Below are 18,325 nucleotides of genomic sequence, written 5' to 3' on the forward strand. Positions count from 1 at the left end.
CTGAGATGCAAAACTTGTGGCTTCAAAGAAAAAAAAAGTGCTGGACTCTCATGCAGACAGAGGAGCACTGTCTGAAATCACTGTTGGTCAGCTCCCAGCCGTCATCTCCTGAGATCCCGGCTTCCATGTTCAGGCAGCTAGCATTCTAGTTAAAGTATGAAATTCATACCACAGACCAAAAATATGTCTCACTTCTCTCTGGTTTCCTTAGTCTCTCCACTCTGTAAACATTTGGCTTCTTTTCCTCTGTTTTCTCACTTAGCTTCTTTTTCCCCCTTTAACCGTCAACCAGCATATTTTATTTTTTCCCTGAACAGGAATAAATACAACCAATACTTCTACATACAGTGTTACAGAAATGATTGTATGAGGAATTCAAGTTTCTTATCGGATCACTTGTTAAAGGATCACATAAAGCAAAAGACTATTTGGGTTGTTTCTGCTGCRTCAAGAAGAGAAGTAATTTCTTTTTTAAACTTTTCAGTTATCCCCATTTACTTTACAAATAAGATACAGTATTTTTAACTTCTCTGACTATACACACATTGTTTAAAATAATTACTAATTTATTAACAAATAAAGTGTTGTGTTTGTTTTAAGAAGAGATTCACAACCTACAGAACTATTGGAAGAAACTAGCAAACTCAACTTAAGAGTATTGGAAGCATGCAAAATTTATAATATATATATATATATATATATATATTAGGGGTGCAACAATGCATGTACCCGTATTGAACCGTTCAGTACCATGCTTTAGGTTCGATACACACTTGTATCAAACAATACAGAGTTTTTAAATTTATTTTATCAACTTGTATTCTGAAGATACCCTGTGTTGAAGGATCAGTGGATCTGTGTTCGACTACTCCACCTAGGCTGCATTTTCGAGTGCAATTCCACTGAGAAACTTGCTGTTTCAGCAAGTTTTAATTTTAAAACAGTACTTTTCATATTTAACTTAAATAAATTACAAGTTAAAAAGGGCATGGAAGTTTCTCTTTTTTGTATTGAAAAAATATTGAATCGTGAGACTAAAGTATTGAACCGAACCAAATCATGAATTTTCTGTTTATTTTATTTACATGAGAATGGTAGTGCAACTCTTTCTTTTCACATGTCTAATTTCCAGAGCTTACAAGAAACTGAGTTCAGAAGGAAAACATCTGCCCTAAAAAACAAACAAACAAACAAAAAAAAACACTTCTTCTTTCACTAGAACTTCTAATTCAGTCAGCTACTTTTCACATTGACTTTAAACATTTAGATGTAAAAATGCTATTGGGAACTATGTATGGTTAAAATACTCRCATCGATGCAAAGAGACCTCTATCACTTTCAAAACATGAAACCAYAAAACCATAAATGTAAAAATAGTCTCAGTATGTTCACCGCTGGCRTAGTGGGAGTGATAAACTGTCTTTTTTTGTGATGTAAAGAGCGCACGATGTATTGCGATTACTTTGATTTGTGTTTGATTATTGTTCAGCACACATATGAAAGCACTTTCTACACTTACTTGCAAATCATGAAGTACGTTGCCTGCATTCCAACATTTATGGAAGGCAATTCCCWATGTCCCCATATTTGTCTAGCTCATTTCACACTGCTCAAGAATGGCTCAAAACTTTGGGAAAAATGTTTTTCTTGAGGTCTGAAAAATGAATGGTTCATTGGAACAACATACACATACACAAAAATTGACTAAATTGACAAAACTTCTAGTCTTAAATAAAATGCATCTGTTGCTGCAAATAAATATGTTCTATTTATTGACTGTACACGGTGGCTCATTGTTAATCACAATGGAGTGACTTAAAAAATGTAACAATGTTGTAATTCTACCAACRAATTTAAAAAACATTACAATTTTTGCATAGCAGTGCATTTAAACCTAATAGTCTGAACTATATTTTTTTCTATGTTGTTGCTTGTTTTCCATGAAGTCACAATGGTAAATCAACAACTTGATACTGTTGTCTGGTTGTTCCTCTGAAGGCAACATATAGACATCTTGAAAGTGGGACAATAAAAGCAGCACAAAATCACCAACAGGAATCAAAATCTATTTTGTGGGTCCTGGTGGCTGGAGAATTGAGTRACTGTCTGTTTTTACAGGTGGAATGTAAAACTCTGTTTGGAAAATGTCAGCTTTAGCCAGAGACAAACTTCCCCTTGAGGTGAACTACTGGATAATGAAAATGACTTATTTTGGCAGTTTTTAAACTCAGTTGTAGCTGTGTGTAAAGTTGTTTTGAAATACCTATTTATGCAATCAGTAAAAATAGTAAAAGTGCATCATCTTTATGTTTTATTGTTTAACTGTAAGAAAAATGTAATTACTCCCAAAATGRTCTTCACTACAACAAATGGAACAATCCTTGAGCAAGTTAAAGAGTACAAATACTTGGGAATCTGGTTAGACAGTYCTTTGTCCTTCCGTCACCATATTTCTACGCTACAAATGTCAAATCAAAACWCGGCTTCCTGTACAGAAACCGCTCATCTTTTACRTCTTCAACCAAAAAGCTAATTGTTGAAATGTCTATTCTTCCTTTGTTTGATTATGGTGACACACAATTTATTGCCATGCTTGAAAGGGAAGTCTTCAAAAAATGGATTCAACCTACCATTTCACCATTCAATTTGTTACTAATGCTCCATATAAAACTCACCACTGTCTTTTATACTTTCAAGTTAATTGGCTTTCCTTGCAGTCTCGCCGTAATGCCCATTGGCTTTTGTTCATTTACAAAACCCTGCTAGGTCTTTCACCTCCCTTATTAAATAATTTACTACAACAAGAACCCCCCTCAAGGTACAATACTCATTCTTCCCAACTTATTAGACTGAAAATTCCAAAAACCAAGTCTTTGTTTGGCCTAATTTCTTTCCACTTTGCTGCAGTAAATGATTGGAACTTTTATCAAAATGCACTGCATTTTGGCACATTGATTTCTATTCCTGCTTTTAAACACATACTAAAAGACCTTTTCTCAGGAGTCATGTAACTGTTTTAAAAGATGAATGCACTGCTTACTTGATATGTTGAATGTACTGTTAATGTTGTTGCCCTTTCCCCATTGTGTTTTGAAGTGTTTTTAAGTGTTTTTAATTGTTTTTTCACTCTCAGGCCAACAATGTAAATAAGCAACTGTTCTTAATGATTCGCCTGGTGAAATAAATGTTAAATAAAATAAAAATAAATTTATGTAATTATGTTTCATGTGTATTTATACGCAAATCAGGATAATACAGTACTAGAGTTTTTGTGTGTAACACAATAAATTTATTGTAAGTTCAGAGTTTTTGTATTATTTTTATTACTGTAAATCTGAAAAATACACAAAGCATTTCCTAAAGGATCTGATTTGGGTATGAAAAAGTGGTAATGAAAATCCAAGCATGTACGTCTCTCGTGTAAGACGAGCCTAATGGTTTTTGTGTAAAATCCTGTAAATGCCATTGAATGGTTTTTGTTTTTATCTATTATCATTTCAATTTATCTTTCAGTGCCAATGTAACGTCTTATGACTGCAATAGCATGTCTACAGGCAATAAAACTGTAAAACCTTAAGTATTTTTCTCCAGTCCTTTACATAGTTTCTTCTATATTTGTGCATGTTATGTCTGGTCACAAAAATACACTAGTYTACATCATCTTATAACCAGAGTTTTGTTGCCCTTAGTTGGGATTCACAGTATTTTTTTAATCATCTTCATCACCTTTTTACACTCAGTACTCTCACACTTTAATGGTCCCAAATCCATAYTGGATGGCATCAGAAGGAAGAATGGTGCCTACATTTCAGTTAATGTTGACATCTGTCTCAMAGCACAAGCACAAATGTAACCTTTGAGTCTGTTCCTAAGAGATTCTTGGCTAAACACGTATATCTGCCAGAATCAGAAGCTGTGGGCCTTTGGATGATGAGTGTGCCCTGAGGGTGAAGCAACTCACTTCCCTTACGCCGTCCCCGCTCTGCTGCTGACAAAACTGAATGATCTGGAAGCTCCCAGGAGATTTCTGGCTTTGGGATCCCAGTGGCAGCACAGCTGAGCTTAATCGGTGTCCCCATCATTGTCCTCACACTAGGAGGTGGCCCTGTAGTGATTCTTGGAGAATTAGCAATAACAATAACAGGGACWGTGAGGGATGCCTCCCCGACACTGTTACGAGCCCTGCAGTTGTAGTTTCCTCTGTCATGAAGAGTAACTTCCTGCACAACTAGAGTGCCGTTTTCTAGCAGATGATACTGGCCAAGTTTTTGAGGATGAGTAAGGGTATGACCAGCAGGAACAGTCCAGTAGATTCTGGGTCTAGGACTCCCATCAGATAAACAATGAAGAAACAGAGGTTCCCCCAACATGCCACGTATAATGCCTTTRGGCCTTGTAAGAATGTAGGGTTTCTGCCCAATATTTAAAATTATTAGCTTCTCTATATAGCCCTGGGAATTTTTGGCCCCACAACGATATTTCCCAGAATCTTCTTCATGAGAGTTGAAGATGATAAAAGTCCCATCCTTACGTAGTTCATGGCGAGAGTCAAGTCTGGATCCACTGACGATCCTTGTTCCATTTGGCAAAATCAAAATAATCTCTGGTATTGGATATCCATCAGCAGAACAATTCAGAACTGTGGTTTTCCCAATCCCAGACACAATGCGTTCATTAAAAGGGTTCTTGAAGATTGGCCTTTGAAGCATATTAGTAACCTCCAATTGCACAATCATTACAGCCTCGCCTCCATCATTTCTTGCCAAGCAAATGAACTCTGCTGTATCTGTAGGCCGCACATTATGTATCTCTAGTGTCCCATTATTGTGAACGTTAATCCTGCTGCCAAAGTATGGTGCTGTCAGAAATATATTATCAGGCATAATCCAAGTGACAGTTGGAGTGGGATCCCCCTCAGCCTTGCAGTCGATAAGTTTCCTGGAGTATTTCTTTGCTACATCTTTAATTACAGTCCTGTTCCATCTGTAGCCATTGATGATTGGTGGGTTTTCCTCAATGTCCAACCTATAAACGTTTTGGTTTTCGCCACCAGGATTGCGAGCCATACAAACATACTCTCCTGCATCAGTTGCCTTTACATTCCTGATATCCAAAGAACCATTGACATGGAATAAGTAGCGTTCATTTGATGCTACTATTACGTCATTGTTAGAAAGTCTCCACAGGATTTTGGGTTTTGGCTCTCCAAACGCTTCACAGTCAAAGCGAATATTTCCTCCAGGTTTAACCTTGGCATAGGCCTGGCTTGGAGAATGTATCTTTGGGGCACTTGTCACCACGGTGATATGTACATGCATCTCATCTTTTCCAACCTGGTTCTCAGCATAACAGGTGTAGTCTCCTTCTTCAGATATGCCAACCTAGAAAGAACATAAGATGTGTTGATTGAAAACAAATTTGAAGGCTTACAGTTTGTGCAATGATACCTGGTTTAGATAAAGAGTCCCATTGTCAAACAGGGTATAGCGACGTGTTCGTCCTCCTCCTAGGCCGGCATCAGACTGCAGAGCACTATTGACCACTGTACCATCTGGTAGACCCCAGGAGATCTTTGGTTTTGGTGTCCCTGAGACTTTACAGTCCACGTTCAAGTCATTGCCAAAGGGTATTTGCTTCTTCCTAATGAGCTTAGAATCTATTTTAGCTGGCTTCATTGATACTGCAACCCTCATGAGCTGTAGATCATCTCCAACTGTGCTTCGGGCTACACAGATATAGTCTCCAGCATCTTTATCGCTTACTGGGTTAACAGCAAGAGTGCCATTATCCAAGACTTGAATTCTGCTATTCAACCTGGAACAGTAATAACAGATATTAGGAGACATATTGTATAAACCTTATATGAATTTTTCTGACAAGAACTAGTGTTTAAAGAGGTTGTTATTCATGTAAAAGTTTAAAAAAAATAACATTAGATTTTTTTTATCTTCACACTCTTATATGCAACCAAAACACAACAAAAAATAAATAAAAACAACAACAAAAAAAATAAATAAAACCCATTTCTTAAACTGGTGTTCCCTTGTGAAAATCATGTATCTAGTATTACTTTTGCAAAGTTGCATGTTTTGTTTTTGAAATAATTTGTTTTGGAAATGTTCACTATCATTAAAATAATAAAAAGGTTTAACTTTTGTATACTTTAACTTGGCTCATAAATTTACTGTGCATTATGTGCATGTGCTATTGTATGTATTTATGCCACTTATTTGATTTGTTTACCTATGACCTTGGTCAACAACAGCTTTAGATGGTAGCTTCCAGATGATCCTCGGCTCAGGGTCTCCTGTTGCCAAACAGTTAAGTCTTAACTGATCCCCATAGGACAACTCTGTCATGGTTTGCGATGTCTCTACTATTTGGGGTGGAGCCTCCTGTCTTTCAACAGTTAACGTCACCACCCTTCGCTCTGAACCAGTATTGCTGGTAGCAATACATTCATATTTCCCATTTTCTGCTGAAGTCACATGTTTCATTAACAGTGTGCCATTCTCATACACAGACATCCTTTTTTCACTGGCCCGTTTGTTAGGTCGAAGGACTGATCCATCATGTAGGACCCAGTAAATAGTTGGCTGTGGGGTGCCATGTCCTGTGCAAGGCAGCCACAAGGTTTGGCTCCAACTAACTTTCAGCCGTTGACGTTTTTCCTCAACAATCCCTGGTGGTGCTGCAACTACCTGCAGTTGTACTGCAGCTGTATCAGCTCCTGCTGGATTATTGGCAATACATTTGTAATAGCCCCTGTCATAAACAGACACATGTTCAATGATCAGAGTCCCCTCAGAGGTTACTGAAACCCTCCCTCTCCCGGTGTTTTGCCCCCTAAGTTGGGTCCTGTTAGCCAAGATCCAAGAAATCATAGGCTTAGGTCGGCCTTCAGCTTTACAGTCCATCTCAACTTTGTTTCCTGTATAAGACTTCATCTCTCTCAGTTTTGGCTCCAGGATGCGTGAAGGGTAGKCCACCACCGAAAGGGTGACAAGAAGTTTATCTGATCCATAGTAATTTTCAGCAAGACAGAGATACTGGCCACGGTCCTTAATGTTGGCATTCTGTATGGTCAAGGTACCATTGCTTAACACTTCAAACTTTCCTATTGTTTTCTTGATCAAAACTGTGCCTCCTAATAGACAAAAAGACAAAAAAGGTTATCTTAAAATCATCTCAAATGCAGTCAAATTACTCAAAAAAATAAAAAAACAACTGAAAATAAATAAAAAAAATCACTCATTATGTCACTTTAAAAATAACCATTTGCGTTAAGATCAATCATTTGCCACATATTACAAACATGTTCTTCATGAATCTGAATGTTTTTGTCTCATTCAGCTAAGTATGTCTTCTTTTCATTAAAAATAAATAAATAAATAAATAAATAAATAAATTATTAATTAATTAATTAATTAAAAAACAGGTAATATGACATTTTTCGTACCTGTGGTTGAAGAGAAGCGCTTCCAGGTTATAATTGGCTGTGGGTTCCCAACAGCCTCACATGGTAGGAAAGCATCTGAGTTAGATAAAACAGTAAAGCTTGCTGCATTTCCTCCAATTATTCGAGGCTTGCTTTGCATGGGTTTTGCAGCAGGTTTTAACTGATCAGTACTAGGACTGTTATCTTTATAACCAATTAAATGATTATCGATAGAAGAAATGGTTTTGTGAATTTCTTTGCTGTAYGGAGAATCAATATCATGTCCTTTCTCTGCCATAAAGATGGTCTTAGAATAAAAGRGAATGGTTTTATCTGCACTGTCTCCAGAATTATTACTTTCCACAGTAGGTGTGATTCTCCTCACTGGTGATCTCTGAGTAATTTTGTTGCCTTGTACTGCTGGTTTAATTTTGCYGTGGACTCTGGTTTGAGCAGTTGTATAGGAATTTTTTGTGATTTCTGGCACCAGTGTAGTGGTAGGGTTAAATTTTGATGAGGTAATAAATGGTTTATTTGCAAATAAACCACTAGATGACCAGTCAAATTCACTGTACAAGTCAGTTTCTTTTGATGTTTGATCAATAGAAACAGGTATTCTGTTTTTGTCCTTTTTCTTAGATGGTGTGTACATGGGATTGTTAAAAACAGACTTCAGAGGTTGTGTGGTTTCCTCTATYAAATTTTCCTTTGTTGAAATATCTGCAATGGAAGCTACAGTTGTCCTAAAATTAACTTTTGTGGATTCAGGTTTTCTGAAGGGTCTCCTGCCACGAAAAGGCCTCCTTCTTCGCCCTTGTTGTCGCCTTGTCCCATCAAGCCTTTGTCTGATTACAAATGAACTATCAGGTAATCTTTCAGATCCTGATGATAAGGTTTCATCAGGGATTTCAACTGAATGGTGTTCAACAGTRGGTGGAGAAGGCAGAAATGGTATTTGTAGTAGTGTTTCAGTAGTGGTGGATGACCTGGCGTAATCAGATGATCTTGAGGTAGTTATAGGATGAAAGCTGGGACCTTGTGTTGTAAACTCAAAGTCTGATGATGTTAAGCCACTGAAGWTGTCATCTGCTGAGCTCTCTTTGCTTTGTGTGAGTATGAGTGGTGGCAGAGTCTCAAGAATGGTTGGTGAGTCTACGCTGGTGGTGTACACAGCAGCAGGGGTTGTTGTCACTGATGTAGTTTGAAGTGTAGTTGAGGTTTTGGGTGGGATGGATGGTCTTTTTAGCCTGCTCAGTATCCTTTCTCTTTCTCCTCTTCCAAACAGCCTGTTCCATGGAATTCTTCCATGAATTACTTTTGATGCCTTCGTTGTAGGCCTAGTTGTGCTTGTAATTGGTAGTGCTGTTTTCATAATAAATAAATTATCAATTGTAGGGTTGATTTCAGGAACATCAGCTGATGTTAAAACCTCAGGTCTCTCTGTTTTACTCGGAAATGGATTGGAGCAAACTGGTGKAGTAATGGGTTGATCCTTAGTGGTCACTGTCTTTTTTTTCTCTTCATCACAGTCACAATCTATGAAAAGATTTACATTTTTTTCAGATTCAAGTTTATAGATATATATCCATGCAGTAGAAAATTCAAATGATCATAGACAGGGCRCAAATCAAATTCTGTCTGACACTGAAACAACTCACCTGTTGTGGAGTAACTTGGAGCTGGCACAGAGGTGTTTCCTGCATTCTTTAAAGTTGGCTGTTTGAATCGATTGATGAAAGATTGTATGTCAGTGATCCTGTTGGGTTTAACAATTCTTCTGCGACCGTTAAAGGTCCTCCTGTTGCCTTTTCCTTTGCTGCCCTTGTGTGGAATTATACGGATCTGCTGTTGGGAAATGATGGTGGATCCTGCAGAAAGCTGTAGAGATTTTATTGTCTGGGTAGTGTGGAAKGTGATCTTGTCCTGTTGTTTCTCTGTGGTGGTGATTGCTGTGAATGTAGTCTGGCTTTCTGGGTCTGTGTGGATGATGAACTCCACYGGGCCTGGACTATCATTTATTGGAGTAACATTGGGGTCTGTTGCCAAAGACAGTGCTGACCCTGTTGATGTCTCAGTTTCTGTAGGTTGTTCTCCTGAAAAACTGAGTTGAGTTTCTGGTGCAGTGTCTGTTGTAGTGTGCTTTAGAGTGATTAGATTCACATTTAGAGGTAGCCTGCTGTTTTTTCCATGTGCATAAAGCTCTGTTGTTTCAACATGACTTGGCATTTGTGTGAATATAGGCTTTGTTGATGTAGAATCTGGCTGCATATATATTTCTGTTGGTGTGTTTGTATGTCCTTCTGTAGTTAGTCTGTTATCATTTGGCACAACAATAAAATGTTCTTCTCTATGAATTTCTCCAGATCCAACTTCATTATCAACTGAAATAACTGTWTGTTTTATCTTCTCATTTACAGTCATTAATTTAGAACCATCCTTAGCTTTTTTCACATATTCAGCAAATTTCTGTGGGTCTACTTTTCTGGAAGCTTTATCAAAGACTCTACTACTCCAGATGTTTCTGTTGCGAACTACTCCCCTCCTTCTCTGTCCCAGTCTACCTGGAGAACTTTCCCTGCCCTGTGATCTCAGCCTTGGGTAAGGGCGATCAGAGGTGAAAGTCCTGGATTCTTGACTAGCTCCCTCAGCAGGACTCAAGGAGCTGGTTTCTTTTAAGTTGACTGTGACTTCTGCCAGGCTAGAATCTATCTTTAACCCTGTTACCATCCCCGATCCCTCAGTGTCCAAAGCTGTTGTATCRTCAAGCTTTTCGTCAGACAGGGTCACCTGAGACACAAGCAAATCAACTCCCAGGTAATTAGCAACCAAACACCTATAAAATCCTCTRTCCCTTTCTGTTAGCCCTTGAATTAACAGTGTCCCATTTTTGAAAAYCTTCTTATTCCCTTGAGATTTCTCTAGTACTGAGTGGTCAGGGAGAATCCATGAACTCAAGACCTCAGGACTCCCAACGGAGCTGCAGTCAAATACAAGGCTGTCGCCAATCGACTTTGAGAGAYGGAGACCGTTAACCTCAAACTCCTCCACATCAGGAGAAAGAACTGTTATTCGAAATACGAGAATATCTGCATCCAGGTAGTTTGTAGAAATACACCAGTAAAGGCCAGTGTCTGAAGTATCTGCACCTCGAAGAGTTAGCATCCCTTCAGCAGAGATTATGATCCTTCTGTCCTSACTGGAATAAGGAGCTCGGATCTTGCTTCCATCTGGTAAAATCCACTCYAATAGAGGCTTTGGCTCACCCCGGATTTGACAGCTCAACTGTGCCACACCACCTGTAGTTTAAAAAGTCAGTGTATTTTTACAGACGTTATTAGTTTCTTGCAATGTAATAAAATAAATCTAATCTATTAATCTTATTTTCTCTGTTAAAAAAACACATTTAGTTATTTTTAAAAGCACAAGTAAATCTAAGTGGATGTCAAACTATTAATCAGTCTGTTTAATGAGAATTGCATTTTTGACTCTCACCTGTAATTACWGTGTGTTCTGTCTTAGTTTGATTGTCTCGTTTGATCATGGTCCAAGAGTAGCGATCCTTTTTAAATGGAGTGCTTTCAGCATGCAGGTTGACTAGAGACTGGTACTTAATGTGCAAAGTTGAATAGGTACTAGTGGTACGGTCAAGCTGGAGACTCACTTTCCCCTGCATTAACCATGCAGGAGAGGCTTTAATCTCAGCCTCAATGTTTGTGGTAATTTCTTCCTCTCCATCTTTTATCTGTCTGTATCTGTAGACCAATTCAGGCATTCTGGACAGCATTAAACCTCTTTCCAGCCTCATAGGAGAGTCACTGTAGGTGGCCAGGATCTGCCATAGCTGTTGGATGTGGTCATAGTCAGTGTTACATACCAAGTATGTAGTTATGCCTGTGATAAGCATGGTGACGTTGTTTTCTTCCTCCAYGGTTTGAGTCAAGTTTTCAAAAGCACTGGGCCTCTGGACAGTGCAGGATARACTGGCATCGTTGTGAAATTCATCAGTCAGGTTCATTTGTATAGAGCCTAATGGGGCAATAAAATCCTTAGCAGAAACCGGAGTGAAGTCTCCTTCCTCCAAACTTATGTTTTTCTGCTTTAGATGGGGTTCGATCCAGGGTCTGCTACAAGTGAAGGCTTCACCGTGGAGCTGGGACACAGATCTGTTGTTGTAAGGGGCGGGACTTTCACAGACAGGACACAGCTGGCCTCTTGGATATCTCCTGTCTTGCTTGCATTTTAGCACACCTGGAAACAATTACGAAGTGGTGTAGAGTTTAGTTGGCCATGGGGAGAAAGAGAACATTTACAGTTTTCACAATCTAGGCCAGACAAAACTGGACAGAAAMACACATGAAGCAGAAAAAGATTATCTCCGCGGTGCTAAACAAATGAGTTATGGCTTTGTTTTTTCAAAAGTCAATCCAGGAATACAAGATATAACTTTTGTTATTCTGTCTGTGGTTTTAAGGATTTCCAAAGCTTGCATCAGGAAAAGTTACAGTATATATTTTTTTTCCTGAAGCAAAATTGTACACACTATCAATTGAAAAATTCCTTTTGAACCATTTGCAAACATGATCACAAGCATCTGTTACAATGCTGACACAGCACTTTAATTGTATGAATGAWTTTCACAAAGAATTTATCATCAAAGCTTGTAAACATGCTACAACAACACATATCTCCAAACACACCCGTACACTACTCACCAGCGTGCCTCTGAGCCCACACTGAGAACCACTTCATACGACAATCACACTTCCAAGGGTTGCCGTGGAGGAAAAGGTTCTCCAAGTGACTGCAACCTGAGAAAATATCTGCTGGYAGCGTGGTCAGGAGATTGTCTGACAAGTGGATGGTTCTTACCGAGGACACTTTAAAAACCTGGCTGTGTCTCAGTGTGACAAATGTGTCTGTGTGGAGCTGCTGGAGCTGGTTGCCCTCCAAATGGACCAGWTGCAACTTGGTTAAGCTGTAGAAAGCCTCAGGGCTGATAAATTCAATGTGGTTGTGGTCCAAGTGGAGTCTCAGTACATTGTCCAGACCTTTAAATGTCTCCTTGTGGATTTCTTTTATCCTGTTGTGTGACATCTTTAAGACCTGTGTCAAAGCAATAAAACAAAATGACTCTTAGATGAGATCTCAACTCAAAAGAAGCCTTACAAAGATAATATTAATTGCTTCCTGATGATTCATCTAGGGTCTAGAGTTTGTAGTTCAAAGGAACAATATCATATAAAATCAACTATTTTTTTTTAGCTTTATCCCCTCATCAAACACATGCCCAGAGTATTGCTTTGACTCATTTATGCATGTTTGAGAGCGGGAGAGTAAAAACGACCAGTTGGGCCAAGAACTTCTGCACCACAGAGCACGCCTACTCCGCGACTCCTGCAGGCTATCAGCAGCAACTAGCAAACAACTGGTGAAACTGCATGTGTGATGAGCTCATAATACTTCTCAGTCCAGTCCTTTGCAGATTAAAAAATGCCTTTGAGGAAATGTATTTTCAGATGCCAAGGATGACACGGTTCTTAAAAAATAGTTTGACATCACTTTTGGAAGTAACGCTCTGACGAAAACAAATTTATTTATTTATTTATTTATTTGTGCTACTTTACTGATGATAGCTTTCTGAACCAAAGGGAATTTAACAGTGGACTAATAACAAGATTATTACTAAGGCAATCAATGCAATTTCAACACTCAGAAGGACACAAATGCTGTTGTTGTCTGCCCAGGTAAGCTGAAAAATAACTTCATTCTCACAGGAAGAAGAGGGTATAGATAGTAGATGGATGGGTGGATATGCGTTCCTATGTCGGTATTTATGTCATAATGTACAAAATGTTGATCAAAAATATAACCTTTGAATCCTGCTCCAGATGAATCATACTTTGTATTTTTTATTAGTTAAAGATTTTTTAAAATGAGAACAAACAAAAAGCTCAAAATTTACCTGTAAAGACTTGAGGTCTTTGAAGGTTCTGTCTTCTATTCTGTGTATAGTGTTGCTGTGCAGCATCAGCAGCTCCAANCACGGTTCTTAAAAAATAGTTTGACATCACTTTTGGAAGTAACGCTCTGACGAAAACAAATTTATTTATTTATTTATTTATTTGTGCTACTTTACAGATGATAGCTTTCTGAACCAAAGGGAATTTAACAGTGGACTAATAACAAGATTAATACTAAGGCAATCAGTGCAATTTCAACACTCAGAAGGACACAAACACTGTTGTTGTCTGCCCAGGTAAGCTGAAAAACAACTTCAGTCTCACAGGAAGAAGTGGGTATAGATTACAGATGGATGGGTGGATATGTGTTCCTATGTCGGTATTTGTGTCATAATGTACAAAATGTTGATAAAAAAATAGCCTTTGAATCCTGCTCCAGATGAAACATACTTTGTATTTTTTATTATTTAAAGATTTTTTAAAATGAGAACTAACAAAAGCTCAAAATTTACCTGTAAAGACTTGAGGTCTTTGAAGGTTCTGTCTTCTATTCTGTGTATAGTGTTGCTGTGCAGCATCAGCAGCTCCAACCTCTCAAGCCCTGAAAGGTCAGTTTCTCTCAAGAAAACTATACCATTGTACCTAACAGCAAAGAAACAAAACAAGACATGTCAGATTAGSTTYTTTAATATCCCTTGTGATGAATGTGTAWAGGTGCCTGAAACAGAAATCTTGTGAACACTCTTGGAAAGAACTTTTCAAAACCTCTTGTCAGGTTGAAGGTGGGCAGTTCTAACTGGTTCAGGATGCCACCAAAAACAATAACCCAGCTCTGAACTGTAAAGAGCTGAAGAACAGCCATGATTAAAAGTTTGATTCAGCAAATTGTTGGGGTTTATAGATTTTGCTGGGTTGTGTTTTTGGCCATCTTTTGTTTGGTTTTGTGGTTCTTTTGTCATCATGGTTTKGTTTATTCTTGTAATCCCTCAGTCTCTTTGACAGTTTGTTTCTGTTTGTCTTCGCTTTCTTTTGCTTTCATTTCACACCCGGTCCTGATTTCTGATCATCACAATGTGTCAGTCATTTTCTTCCCCCTGTGTATTATGTGTCTTGGTTTCAGTTACTATTTTTACCTGTTTAGCTCTGGTGTTATTTGTTTTGTTTGTAGTTCTGGTCTGATTTATTTCATTTAGTTTGCTCTTGTAAATAAAGTCATTGCCTGCCTGGTGCCTGCTTGCTTTCTGTTGGGATCTATTCCTTAACAAAAGCAGGGGAAAACTTGTTTGTCACTTGTCAATAAGTTACACATGTCCCTCATTACTGCCGGGTTATCTGTTGTAGGGATTTAACATAAAATATTAATGTTTTTGGGATTTTAATGTTTATGTATGGATGTAACTAAATCTACTACAAAATTCATTTTGTGTTTCTTTTAATATATAAAACAAAACATTATTGCTAAAAAGTACAATCTGTGCATTACACTTTTCAGGAAAAGATTCTGACCTCACCTGTCTTAATGTTTAAGTTTTACCTCTCTGGGAGGTAACAAAAGACACAACTTTACATAATCACAATGTCCTGAGGGTGTGATATAGCTTCAAATTCATTTCAACAAAACAAAAAGATATATATATATATTTCATTTTCTCTTGTATTTGTTTGTAACATGTATGAACTTGTCATAACTTCTTAAAAAGCACAGATGTTGCCAACAATTACTAATAGTGTTGCTGGCCTTACCTTTTCATGCAGTAACAAGGCCACTGTTATTCAAGCAAAGCAGCCACTCACATTACTTTGTGCTTATATTTGGCTTGGTCATATTTTAAAAAGAGGTCTAATCAATCTTCAAAACAAAACTTGCATTCGTTTTTGTAGAGAAAAACTAAAATGTAAAAAAATGTTTTATAAGACACACACACCTGTTACTTCCATCAGTCCTGTCTAGAAATAATAATTCCACAAACAAGATAGACAATCTAACAAGAGCTCCAAGAGTTTATTATAGTCTCCAGATGCTCATTTGTACTTGCAAAGGAAAAGACAAAAAAGCACCTTTTAAAGCCTTCGGGAGACGGGAGCAGTTCTTCAGTATGTGCAAAACAAGAAAGCTCTATTATTTACATTGAGAAACCAGCCAGAGAGTCAAGTTTTTCTTAAGTGTTTCAAACAGATGTCTTATGTCCCTGTGCTCTTTAACTACTGATAACTTGAAAGAGCATCACTTCAAGAATGACCACTGTCCCTTTAAGAAGCATTAGAAATAGTTTTGTCTATGTTACAGCTACAGTAACTTCTACGGCTACCTACTACATTTTCAGTAAGGGGGGTAWTTTACTGAAAATGTAGTAGCTAACAGTAGTTTCTTTATAAGACTCTTATTATTAAGCTACTTGTAGTCTGTGGTTGAAACTATAGGCTGCTATGATTTATATATCAGTCAGTGTRATCAATCCTTCCTGATGGCTTGCAGCTGTACAGTCTACCAAAAGCTGGACAAGAACTCACCCAAGGTTTATTCTTTCCACAGATGGTGAGAAGTGGTCAGGTACTGTGGTCAGGTATTTGAAGGTGCAGTGCACTTCAGTAGGAACATGACAGACACATGATTTGGGGCATTCAGCACATGACAGCTGAACAGCAGYCAGCAACATCAGAAGCATCAGCAGCCACCGCCGCAGGTATGAAGGTCTGCCGTCACACACACTCATCATGCACGGGGCACTCGTGTGGATGGGGCTTCAGTAAGGGGGGGCACTACACTTTGAGCTGAGCCATGACACCCACCTGGAGGGAGAAATGACAACTTGTCACACACTTCCCTTAAAGGGATAGTTTAGATCTTTTAAAGTGAGTTCTGCGGAGAGGTTACACATTCTCTTATTTGCTGTAAATAGTTTTTGAAAGACCACCATTTGGAGAAACTGAGGAAATGCTGCCATCTTAAAACAAATCTTATTAAAAAATAAAGCACATCAGTTTATGTGAATGTTATTTTATAAACTTTYATATTCCTGTACATTTTAAATACATTGATTTACATAAAATTTGATGTTATTTGCAAGTGCAAATCACACTTCTAATATTTCTGCTGGAATATTTGTGTGATGCAAATCTGACCACTCAGTTCAGCAGGTAAAAATAATATTTGCTCATAATCTTTCCACAGAACTACACTTCAAAAGCCACACTATGAAAATGCACTTTTGCAGATAAAAGTAATACACTTTAAAGTAAAAGTTTGAAACTATCCATACCAAAGTGCATTAAAATACCTGTAGTGACTGTTAATTATAGTTTTTTTAAAAATCTAAATTTAATCTCTATAAATGTTTAAAAAGTTGCTGCACAGTTTTTAATATTATCATGCTGATTTCTTTAGTATTTTTTTGTAACAAACCATCAACTTATGCACGTATTTTCATATTTTTTACACATAAATCATGCATAATAACACACTAACTACAGCTRTTTACTTCTGATGTGTTGTAGGAGAATTAGAAAGCTGCATCAAAAAGAATAAAGCATTAATGCTTCAATTCTGTATTGAAGCTCAGTACTACAGGATGCAAATATAGWTTACATTGCACTGTGCATCACTTTTCTGAAGGCWWAAGTATTATCAACACTCAATTTAATCAAAATTGTGCATGCAAAATTAGTGTAAAAAGAAAAACGTKTTCATGCAAGATGTAATTATAAAACATCACAATATAATGTCTCTCACCTTATTTTCACAGTTGAATGAGATAGGCTCGTGTTACATARATCACTGCAAAAATCCAAAAGAAAAGGTTTTCGTTCCACTTTCACTTGCAGTGTTTCTCCAGTTTGATCTGTAAGATGAGTCCGTCCACTGTGTGTGAAACGCAGATCTGGGACCAGAGTCATTATAGTGGTTCAGTGCCTGCAGAGTGCAAACTTGGGTCTCCTCCACCCCCAGCAATCTGCTGTAATACAATCCTGAAGCAACTCCAGCGATGGAATACTCAGGAAGTTGAGCTGCACAAAAAACAAATAAATAAATAAAATAAAAAATAATAAAAAAACACATTTTATAATGTTGAAGGCTAACAAAATACTAAAATAATCCTTTGCAGGATTTTTTAAGGGAAAAAGTGAATAACAATCTGCTGCCAGGAGTAAAATCTGACTCGAGTGATAAAGTTTTAGAAAACAATTGAAAAGAAGCAAAGATTCACTAAAGTATTTTTTGATTTTCTTTTTATTCAGTTTGGATTTTATATAACATTTTTAATGGAGCTTGCCAGAACTAAATTGTAACCTGATTAGAAACTTTTTTTGTGCATTATAGGCAGATGTGTCACAGAWGATCTGAACAACAGATGACTTTGTTTTGTCTTATTCAAAAGTACATTTTATTTAAATGATAAACTGCTGAGCAAGAGCCAAGGTTTTTGTCATGTATACTATCCTTTTGGGATGTTTTTGTTTTTGTTATGTGAGATGCAAAGAAAAGAAGTATTTAAGTCATGACTAGTAAATAAAGAATGTGTGAAACTGATCAGCTGCTATACATTTTGATGAATTATTATAACTGAAGCCTGGTAATAATTTGTAGATGTATGTTGTGATTTATTGGTCACAATGAATACATAATATTTTTACATATTTGACCAAAAACCCAGGACCCCTGTTGTTTTAATCTWCTCATAAGACCAGTGATTTATCAGTTACTTCATGCTGCAGGCAAGGTTGGAAATGAGCTCTGGCTTGTGTTATTGATGTTTACTTGCACATCTGGATGACACACCAGCAGATGTTGACAACAGCACTTCTTTTTTCTTCTCTTTGATTTTCCACACTCTCCTCTTCTATTGGCTTATGCCCATCCATCCATCCATCCATCCATCCATCCATCCATCCATCCATCCATCCATCCATCCATCCATCCATCCATCCA

General features: G+C 37.6%; 1 protein-coding gene across 2 annotated transcripts; it reads right to left on the reverse strand.

Annotated features, from left to right (window-relative positions):
• Positions 1 to 1,057: 1,057 nt before the first annotated feature.
• On the reverse strand, positions 1,058 to 17,332 carry igsf10 (immunoglobulin superfamily, member 10). Of its 2 annotated transcripts, XM_014011087.1 has the most exons (10): positions 17,129 to 17,332; positions 15,910 to 16,188; positions 13,911 to 14,040; positions 12,151 to 12,541; positions 10,931 to 11,686; positions 9,097 to 10,734; positions 7,460 to 8,974; positions 6,244 to 7,147; positions 5,448 to 5,814; positions 1,058 to 5,381 (listed from the first exon to the last, which is right to left on the reverse strand). In XM_014011087.1, exons 2-10 carry the CDS (start codon positions 16,113 to 16,115, stop codon positions 3,831 to 3,833), a joined length of 7,458 nt encoding a protein of 2,485 aa, XP_013866541.1. In that variant the 5' UTR covers positions 16,116 to 16,188; positions 17,129 to 17,332; the 3' UTR covers positions 1,058 to 3,830. The 2 variants fall into 2 exon arrangements, with proteins under 2 accessions (XP_013866541.1, XP_013866542.1); XM_014011088.1 differs by lacking the exons at positions 13,911 to 14,040; positions 15,910 to 16,188; positions 17,129 to 17,332 and adding an exon at positions 13,401 to 13,472.
• Positions 17,333 to 18,325: the final 993 nt, after the last annotated feature.

The sequence above is a fragment of the Austrofundulus limnaeus genome, unplaced genomic scaffold, assembly GCF_001266775.1.
Source record: "Austrofundulus limnaeus strain Quisiro unplaced genomic scaffold, Austrofundulus_limnaeus-1.0 Scaffold76, whole genome shotgun sequence".
In the NCBI taxonomy this organism is placed as follows: domain Eukaryota; kingdom Metazoa; phylum Chordata; class Actinopteri; order Cyprinodontiformes; family Rivulidae; genus Austrofundulus; species Austrofundulus limnaeus.